The sequence below is a fragment of the Semicossyphus pulcher genome, unplaced genomic scaffold (genome assembly GCF_022749685.1).
Source record: "Semicossyphus pulcher isolate SPU_LCO1_2020_fin unplaced genomic scaffold, fSemPul1.0.p SCAF_7, whole genome shotgun sequence".
Lineage (NCBI taxonomy): Eukaryota > Metazoa > Chordata > Actinopteri > Labriformes > Labridae > Semicossyphus > Semicossyphus pulcher.
The window spans coordinates 4,314,236-4,324,654 of NW_027211748.1; the positions used below are offsets into that span (position 1 = coordinate 4,314,236).

The window sequence follows — 10,419 nt, forward strand, 5'->3', positions numbered from 1 at the left end:
ACCCACAATGCTACTGTACCTCTCCAGCCAGAGGCATCGCAGAACAGTAAGTTGTTTGTAAAAACCTATGGTATGAAACAGTGCTTAGTACGTTAGTATTTGGCGTTGCCTGGAGTATAATGTAATGCACACAGAATAAGGCGACATGATTTTTCCAAATTTACAAGAAATGTTTGAAATGCTAAAACAGAGTTCTGAGTTGATAAAATGCTACAACTGTAAAATGCTACATAACATTAAGTGATACTTAATGAGTGATAGATTCTTACAAATGTGTTGTGTAATTTTCACCAATGCAGTGTTGCTATTGTGGAAAAAAAACACGTAACTGCAACTTGTTTTTATACATAACATTTTTTTTATCATGTTTTAGGTTATGATTTTATGTTTATTAAAAACCCCTGTATTTAAAAAAAATGTTTTTCATACTTTTGCACATACGTGGTTTTTAGCCAGAAAAAGCATACTGCATTGTATCCTTTAGTGCAATACGTGTTAGGGACAGCAGAACAATGGACAGTCTGTTAAATGAAACAAACAAATAAACAACGGAGGAAGTTACGAGGTGGAGAAAGGAAAAAAGAAAGAGAGGGTGGAAGGAAAAGGAAAAAAAATACCAATTTTATTTCTAAACATGTTCAAGGAACCAACAACAGAACAACACATGATTTGAATTGGAAGACATACAAAGACAAAAATAAGACACAGGTCATGTCTGAACACCAACATGGGGAATACAGCTGAGATGAATTGATGTATCAAATATCACAAGGAGCGTCAAACATTGACACTGTTAGCCTATGAAAAAGCACTATCAAATAGGAAATCATGGCACATTCAAAAAGTTTCCATTACGTCATCCCACACAATGATGAGCCCTGTCTCTTACTGAAACCGAATTGTGTGAACAAGGCACACCACAGGGCCATCCCTTCTTGTATCTCTCTATTAGATTTTAAAGCACTAGAAAATTATGTATACTCTCAGTATGATACTATACAGACATGTGATACTTTCAGCCAGATATAAGTGTGGAGAAATAAAATTTCATGGTTAAATACAAAATATCTCTTAAAATATTTAAAATATACTTTATTTTGTACATTATGCAAACTGATTAACAATTCGATGATAAAAAAAATAAATATTCAGTGAAATGTTGTCTCTTTGCGATACAGATGTATGAACATAGATATACAGTATATCATGAAGTAAAGCACCCACCCATGTTAAGCGCCCATATACCCTGACACGAATCCATATCCCTGTAATATGATTTAAACAAGTTCACATTAAAACTCCTGAAAATGGTTCCTACAGGTAGCTTCACTACACCACTTAGCTGTTTGTACAACAATATTGCTCTACTTATCTGTTTTTTGTTCTATGTCTCAATAACTATCTGTAATTTTAATCAAAGTTGCCAACCAACTCAATCCGTGCCTTTATTGCTTCCTGAAATTACCTGGAAATGGGAGCTATACATCGGATTGATCAGGGGACTAACACACACATCTTGTTAAAGAAGGCAACTCTCCCTCTCCAGCGTAGAACCAATGTATTGTACAATAGGTTACTGATCTATCATGTCAAGTGGTGCAGTCACTCTTCATTGAAGAGCTATATGGGTTATGGTAGCAGTGTGTACAAAAGCAATGGTATAGGGCACAATGTCATTAAATCTTAAAAAAAGAAAGGCTGATTAATCTCATCTGAAAATCAAAACAGTTCTAAAGCCAGTGACAGTGATGTCCAGTCCTAAAACAGCTGTCGCCTCACCACGACAATCAGATACGCAGTTTATTTTGGTGTAGTTTAAATGCAACAGAACAGGTTTGTGACAATAACCCTTCTATGTCTACGTTAGGTTAACATAAATGCTTACATTCATATCCTTTACAGCTTGCCCATAAACAAACAGATTTGTTCTGTTTGCAAGAAATGCCTCCACTGTTTTCACTATGGACATTTTTGAAGTTCTAGTATGCACGACAGAATTGCATAATGTCTGCCAATGAGAAAAGCATAGGGAGGATAGAATAGAGAGGACAAGCCGCTACAAGAAGACTAATAGTAGAAACCCTAAAAGAGGATGGGCTTGGGGATGGAGGACGGATGGGGTAGTGGGAAGTCAGATTGGGAAGGCTGGGGAGGGACTTGGGGTGGAAGTTGCCCCACAAGTTAAAAGGGCACCTCCCTTTGGCAGTGGAACAGCACTCTTAGAAGTCAACGCAGCGCCAAGGGTGAGGGTGTACACAATGCTCTTGTCGGACAAGAAGGCCATTTCAGTGTCAAGATGAGATGAAGGCATTCTAGTAGGCAGCCAGGTCACAGTGTTGGAGCTAAAAACCTCAGATGGAGATGACGGACGCAGTCTTTCTACACTGTCTCCACTCGGCTGGGATCATGGGGTTCTGGGACATAAAGAAGAAAGGTATTCAATAAGAAAAAGTGTATATTTAAGAATATCTAGTATTTTATTAAACTGTTCATCTCAATAGTCTTTACTGAAGATAGGTATTAAGTTTACAGTTTCAAAAATATGTACAAAACATGCAATGTCTATCACAGTCAACCCAAATTCCTTTTTGACTGGACAGTGAAACATGTTTTGAAGTTGGCTTTCCATTGGTTGTATTAATTCAGTGACATTTATTTGAGTAATATCTTTAATAGATAATTATCTTAAATATATATTTAGGCATTGACACCATCTTGTGGAGATGTTTTGTAACAGCAACGCCCACTGACAGTCTCTTCAATTTTATGCACACATGTGCTCCCCTACTTTCAGGAGATTTTAACTTGTCTTCTAAATGCGTGTTTAGAAGATTGGCAAACATCCGTAAATTAGGAGCAAGACAGTAAATCCCATCTATCTTAACACAGACTTAAGTCTCCTTTACAGAATTAAACCTGAAGCACAATTTCTGTCAAAGTTGCACGATGAGGCATACAATGCCTCTGTTTCTGAATAACAGTCATATGCTCATCATTTCTTGTCTGTTAATACTAAAACATATTGATTTTCTAAAGCAAGCAATTTGTTAGTTATACCCACACATTTGTCAGCATAAAAATGGAAGAATAACATTCAAACATAATTTATACTGCAGTTATGCTAGGTATGCATTATAGTCAGTCAACAGTGACATTTTATAAAGCATTAAACAAATATCTTTCAAATAACTGTATTGGTGTTTTTCTATTTCTTTTTTTTTTTTAAGTCTACTGAATATGTGTTGACCAGAACCAGGGAAATAAATGCTTTACTTTTTATGTTACCCTTGGTCATTTCAAATATGGGTAAAACTGCAAAGCTGTACAGACAGTTCTCCCTACTTGATTAATGTTTATCCACAAGGATTTTCAATGTTATTTTTATTTCTTACCTGAGAGAGATGACTCCTCCCCATCTTGCAACACTGTCTCCTCAGAGACCTGCTGTGATTGGGTGACCTCTTGAACGTTGTCCTTGTCTATCTGATGAGCAGGATTGGGCTCCTCCATTTTTTCATCCTTGCCCTCCCCCTCTGCCTCTGCCTCCCCCTCCCCAGAGTCATTGCTCCTGATGCTAAGGCGCCTCATACGATACATTACGTCTACCTCCCTCATCCGAGCCAGGCGTTCAACTGCCACCCGACCTGGAGAAATGGCTAGCTTATTCTGCAATGCTTCGATTCGATGAGAGAGGCCCTTGCTCCTTTTCTCCCCCTCCAAGCTTAGCGACAGCCTGCGGTCTAGGTTCGGGGGAACTGAGAGTGGCAGTCTATCTGGCGGAAATTCTGGTAACCCTGGGTGGTCTCGCCCCAGATGAGTCCGTAGACCAAGTCTATGCTCTGGGACAGCAAATGGCTTCTTTTCTTGCTCCTGCTTGTCATCAGGTATTGTATTGTCTTGTCCCTCACACTCACTTTTCACTTCAGCTGTCTGTTTGTCTGCACTGCCTTCAGATGTTTCTCCAGCAATGGCTTCCTTGTCTCCTAATTCTACTTCCTTAGTTACTGTTTCAACTGCACTGTGTTCTTCTGTGACTTGGAGGTCTGCAGCCACAGCAGTTGCTAATTCTGTAGATGTACTCTGCTCTGTAGTTCCATTCGCCAGTATGCTCTCAGTAGGATTAATTGCACACAAATCGTTCAAGTTTTCTGCAAGAGCATTGTCTGTTTTTTCACCCCCTGCCTCATTTTCCTGTGTCAATGAATGCTGCTCCTTCATTACAGCAGACCCCACCTGATTCGAATTGGAGTCATTTGGCTCCTCTGTTTTTGTTTCCTCTGCTGGACTCTCTAACGCAGCACATTGTGGTGGACTGCCATTTTGATTGGTCGAACTGTCCGAGCTGTTCTCCTCATGAAGTGGAGGCAATGGGCCTTGTCTCATCTGATTCTCAAGCTCTCTTTTACAAATAGGGCACTCCTCCTCTGATTCAGCACTGAGATCTTGAAGAGGCTCTGCGTCATTAGGTTTAAAATTGCCTGTGGACACTTTATTGACATCAGCAGAGTCTCTAGTCTGACGCAAAGTCTGGCATATGTCCTCATAATCAGGAGGACTCGTGAGCGTAGAGGCATCCTGCATGGGTTGTCTATCTGCCCACGGCACCTCAGCTGCTGCTGTGTTCGTTGTTGGACTGAAGTCACAAAGTGGTGTCTCAATAGGCTCATCTGGCAGGTCTAGCTTCACTGTCCTGCCATCATTGCTCCGTCTGCGCGAAAGATGCGACATAACCCTGTATTCTCTGAAGCCTGTCTCCCGAGGTGGGACAGGGAGCTCCTCCCTAAGCTGCTTGCTGAAGGTTACCGACTTTGTTGCAGGCCTGGAGAAGGCGCTCTTGACTTCTCTGTATTCTGGGTCAACAGACCAGCTTACTGCACTGCGCCTAAGGCTGCTGGGCTTGTTGAGGGGTTCTGATGTCAGTCGGATTTTGATACGCTCAGGAATTTGAACAGAACCATTTGGGACTTTATTGCTGGCAGTGCCTAGCTCCAAGATGTCTTTATAGGCCTCGTTGAGGTCCTCAATGCACTTGTCAACACTGGGCTGTTTGCTGCTCTGCTGCTGTTGATCCTGGACTTCTTTTTTGATGGTCTCCAGCTCTTTTACAGCATCCCATGGCCGCTGGCTGGCTGGTTTTAGCAAGAACTGTTCAAATGCCTCTTGCCCACTGTTTGCTGCTGGTTTGGTCTCCTCTGAATTTCCTGAGGGTGGTACTGCTGGCTGCTGAGCTGTGCTCTTGTTCAGCTGGTTGGAGAAGGTTGCTGTTAGGGAGAAGGCGCTGTTGCTTGAGAGCTTCAGGCTCTTCACTCCCTTCATAGGAAAACTAAAGGCAGTGCCCACTACACCGCTGTTATCAGGAGGAACTTCAGTGCCGGGAGGGACAGGGTCTTGTTGTGCTTCCTTGTTTTCAGGGGCAGCCTTTCGGGCCTCTGGACTAGTTTGTGTCTCCTGGTCTCGATACTGGTTTGCAGGCCAGGTTCCCGACAGCTTCATCTCCTTGTAATGATTTATCTTAGGGGGTCTACAGGGTACTTTTTTAAACATTTTACTGCTTGCTCTACTGCTTGTTTTGCTGCTTGCTATGCTACCAGTTAGTGCTTGCAGCTCAGCTTCAGCTGAAGATGTGCTTTGGAGACTTTGGTTTGTTAAATGGCCAGTTTTGTTATCACTAGGACTGTCCGCTGGGTCTGGTGACTTCTCATTGTTGTTATTTTGATCACGGATTGTCCCACTAAGCTGGGGAGTGACAGGGACAGACACCAAACAAAAAATTGTCTCACTAAGTCTCTTTTTTAGATTCTTGGATTTGTCCTTTTCTGGTGGTTCAGGTTGTTCTACCTTTTTTACTTCTGTCACAGTTTCAGAGACACCCTGGTCAACCGGCTTGCATGGGGGAGGTGGTGGTTTACCCAGAATTGATGAAGGAAAAAACTGACTTCGGTTTTGTTCAGGAGCTACACTGTCACTTTTTTTGTTACTTCCCCTGTTGCACCATCGATTACTGCTGTCGTTGTCATTGATAGCTGTTTTGCGGCCGTCAGGATTCAGAGCTGACCCCTGTTGGGGAGGAAAGGCACTATCATGTGTAGATTGTCCTAAAATCTTAGCGGGTGGGATCTCTTTGTTGACGTTACGGATCTTGTCTGAGTCGGTAAGAGAAGTTCCGCTAGGCCCTCCTGAGATTTGCTTCACTCGTGGGTCTTCAGTGGGTAATTGTCGGACATGACTTGGTTGTTCTTCATGTCCAGAGCGTACCTGTTTTCGAAAAGATGCAATACGATCTCCATAATGTTCCAGCCACGAAGTACTTGCTTGTCTGGAAAACCACCTTCCAGGATCTGACATAGGCATTTGTAGAGCTTCCGCCCTCCATCTTAGGTTTGCCATTTCATTGCGATTGAATGAAACTGATCTAGTGGGTGGGGCTCTTCTGTAAGATGGGGGTGGGATGTATCCAGGGGGCTCCATTCCAGTGATGGCAGAGTGTTGTGCGAAATAGTCGTGTCTCAGCTCCCCTCCCCTCTGAAAAAAGATAGACCTGTCCTTTTGTTTGGCACCCTGGTCTATAGCAAGCATTTCTGCGCTACCCCTAGTCTGCTGGTGAATCTCATATGATGGAGGCTTTAAAGGCCTGCTGAACCTGGGCTTTGGTAAAAGTGCAACATGGCTGCTTGGCCCAGCATTCCTACCCCACCGGTCCCTAACAACAGCACCACTATAGATATACCTACTATAGGGCCCAGAGAAGACAGTGCTGTTTATTCTCTGTTGTCTATCAGGAAGGCTAGGCCGGGATGGAATGAGATCTCTGCAGCTAGTTCCATCAGGTGACAAAACTCTGGGGAGAGACTGAGACTTTGCTTTAGTTCTTGGGTGAAAAAAACCCTCTGGTGTCCTTAGGCGGTACTGGTCCTGAGCCCACCTTTCTCCGTCCCCATCAGACAACTGCCTTCCCAGGCCCACAGCAGGCCTCCACTCCTCTGTACCGAGGCTCTGGCACTTCCGTTCCCCGGTCACCCTCAGCTGACCAGGGGCTGCGTCCAGGTCCCTTAGCCAGGAAATTTCCTCCCATAGCTGCTGCGCTTGCCTCTCTGCTCTGTGTTCCTCTGCTGCAATCAGGGCCTGTGGCCTCCATGCACCAGCAGAGGCCCTCAGCTCCCTGCCATCGGCATAATCCAGGAGGATGCTGAAGTCCTGGCCTCGTCTCCGCCAGTAGGAAACATCCCTCTCATCATAGCTCAGTGGCTCTGAATAAGTCAAACTGGGAACATCGTAGAATCTGTACAGAAAGAAAAGTTTAGTCATAAAAAGGCATTCAGAGTCTTATAAAAGGAGAGTTAGGTGTACTCTGAAACTAGGTTGACACTTGAGTTGTTATAATTTTTCTCCGGGTGAAGTAAAAGACGTTGCAAGATACATCACACCTGAGAAACACAAAATAGTGTATATAGGCCATATGCTCTGATATATAATAGTATCCATAGTTTAATGGAAACTATTGATACATTAAACTACACGTAATGAACATATATCAAAAATAAATTTATTTAAAATTAGTATTATTTGAGTTTCCATGATGATCGAACATTCAAAGAACCATGCTCAAGACATTTGGTTTGGCTTTGGGGGTACATGCTTTCCAATGCAACTTAATCAGGGAGAGCCAGCACATAAGAGACAGAAGTGCTTAAGTCAGCGGCTCCCAAGTCCCTTGAAGAAACCATGAAATTGTGATGGTACTGCAATATGATCTGCATATTAAATTGTGCTGACCTTATCTTGGAAGCTGGTCATCTGGACAGCCAGACTGTGGCTCTTAAAGAATGTCTTAGCAAAACATCCTACTGTCTGATCTGACAAAAGAGATAGAGTACCATTTTCGCTCTGTTTATGCGATCACATAACTAAATTAGGAAGATCAAATGTACCCTTCTAGGAAATACCTTGTGACCTACCTATAAACTTTAAACTTTGAGGCAGCTGATTTCAGTATGTCACACAGAACATAATTCAGGAGAAATTAGAACAAGCAGGCCTTTTTAATTGTTGCTAGGGAGAAAACATCATATCCCAAGCATTGATGTAATTTAAAAATGATTGCTGAGTTTGATGATAGGTTTTTTGTTGGCGTTTACAAACATTCTTTTTACTAAAAGATAAATCAGTGCTGCCTGGAGATGATTTTAGTTATGATTCCAGATTTACCTCTTTAGTGCAGAAAATTGCTTAAATGTATGTTGCACTGCCGGAACAATTATCTTAGAAATAGCATACTTAATCAAGACCAATGAAGATTTTTTAAAAAGGCTTTTTTCTTTGTGTTCACATATGGTTATTTTGGTAAACACCTTTGATTTTCTGAATTGGTGGTGCTTCATTCAGCACTGCTGAATGAAGCACCACTGAATGAAGCAAGAGAAACACTGTGATATCCATGAATATCTGCAGGTCATCAGTCACACCCAAGCATGTTTTAAGCCTCCCTGATGACATTCAGTTATAATGGAGGAGGGAGTGTTGGTTTGAAATCCTTATATTATATATTATATTTTTCAAATAAAACAGTAATATTTCCTTAGTCCACAGAAGGATATGATTTGCAGTCAGCAGCTATATAAAATAAATAAAAAGGGAATACCAAAATACAAAATAAATACATAAAACTATATACTGTAAGTTTGTAACACACAAAATTTAATAAATATATTTTAAAAAACGTAAATGAATGAATTACAATTACTCTTTCCAAGAGCTTCACATCATATCTGCACTGCACTGAATCACTGCATTAGTCACTGTACTCATTCATTTAAGCAGCAAAGTCAATGGATCATCCTTAGCAGCATATGCTACTGTATAGCTGAGGGGAGCCGCGCTGTGCACACTTGCCCAGCAACATGCTTACATCACAGAGCACGTGCTGGGCGTGATTCAGTGTGCCAGTGTTTACAGTGGAGTGATTACGCGCTTGTCTTGAGGCATGTTCAGTCCTCAGTTTGCTCTGTCTAGTGCTGCTGTTTACATCTGCCTGCCTGGTGAAGGCTGTGGAGACGATACCAGCGCATGGGTGGGCTCCACAGAGACACAAGCCACCCTTCTGTGCAGGCATGTAAACAACTCATAAGATTGCAAAGGCACCTTTCATATTTTCTCATAACCCAGCATAAGATATGTCAGTGGTGCTGCTGCAGCCACAGTGTTCTGCAGCTCTGGAAGGAAAAAAAAACCCTGCGCAGTGCAGACTCAGTTTTGCATGCAATACCGAAGGGCCCCAGTGAGAAGGGAGGGAGAGGGAAAAAAAGGGAAGGTAAAGGGTGTGGGGGATCGCAAAAGGGAGGGAAAAAATCACTCACCCACTATCTGTGGCAAGAGAATCACCCAAGGGCTGAGCGTCACCTAGGATACCGATGCCGAATTCTTTTCTCCTTTGGATCCTTTCCCCGCTCTCGTCAGTGGCAGGGTAACCCTTCACCAGTGCCTGCCTGCTGCCATAGATGCCTGTGATAGATGTCCCCCGGTCCGCCTCATACCCGTTCAGTGTCCCCCGGCCAGCCCTGTTGTCCACAAGTTCACGCTGGCAATCAGCAGGGCGCTTGTCATAAGGCGTGGCAGACGGAGGATCGCTCTTAGGCAATTTATATCCATGCGAAATAAGAAGGTCCTCCACACTGTACATGGTGGTGTCTCTCTCACTTCTGGGCAGGAGGGCAAAGGTGGGTGTGTTGCCTTATGCGCAGTGCTGTTGGTGGAAGCTGGAGCACGGTTGCTCAGTGGAGGCCATCACTGAAAGGAGGATAGGGGAGTGAAGAGATAACATGTGAGCAGAGCATTTCTGCATGCACCTAAATATCTTCTTCAACACACGGGCTGATGTCAGAGATATGCAGATGTCTCTGTTACCTTTCCAGATGTGTTAATGCAGTACCTTTTTAGCACGCACAATGCTGAAAGCTCAGTCAGTGTTCTATTTTAATCACAAACATTTGCTAAACATATCAGTCTTTTGTGCAACCATTAGTGTCTCCAAGGGCAACTCTGGAGTGTACAACAGAAGTTTTAAGGTACAAAATGCAGAATTCAAAACCTTATACATTTTTACTCTGTCCAGTTGATTTCCTGAATGTGGACAATTCTCTCCCAAATATAGAAACCAGAAAATCAATGTTGTTAGCCACACCCTTACTCCTAAAGACATTTTATAATCTTGGCGAATCGTCTAAAACCATTGTCTACTATAAGAATGGCTGAATTGAGATGTGTTCGCATCCTTTAAATCACTGCCTACATAATGATTTCTCTACCCTTTGTCCATGATAAACACAGTGGAAAATGCGATTTAACCTAAACACAGGCAGTTTCTAGGTGGAACATTTGTCATCAGTCATTACAATCACTGTGATTGTTCTCCAGACACCCAGA

At 42.7% G+C, this 10,419-nt stretch overlaps 1 protein-coding gene across 1 annotated transcript; it reads right to left on the reverse strand.

Moving 5' to 3' along the window:
- Positions 1-1,167: 1,167 nt before the first annotated feature.
- LOC138612006 (junctional cadherin 5-associated protein) lies at positions 1,168-9,676 on the reverse strand. Its single transcript, XM_069685295.1, has 3 exons — positions 9,354-9,676; positions 3,393-7,279; positions 1,168-2,414 (listed from the first exon to the last, which is right to left on the reverse strand). Exons 1-3 carry the CDS (start codon positions 9,674-9,676, stop codon positions 2,380-2,382), a joined length of 4,245 nt encoding a protein of 1,414 aa, XP_069541396.1. The 3' UTR covers positions 1,168-2,379.
- Between the last annotated feature and the right edge of the window lie 743 nt (positions 9,677-10,419).

What these genes read in the sequence shown, in the direction of transcription:
- LOC138612006 (XM_069685295.1), bottom strand. Translation starts at nt 9,676, where the DNA reads ATGTACAGTGTGGAGGACCTTCTTATTTCGCATGGATATAAATTGCCT. An exon ending in TCTCTTGCCACAGATAGTGG is followed by an intron (nt 7,280 to 9,353) that starts GTGAGTGATTTT and finishes CTTTCTGTACAG; the next exon opens with ATTCTACGATGTTCCCAGTT. An exon ending in GGAGGAGTCATCTCTCTCAG is followed by an intron (nt 2,415 to 3,392) that starts GTAAGAAATAAA and finishes TTTATGTCCCAG; the next exon opens with AACCCCATGATCCCAGCCGA.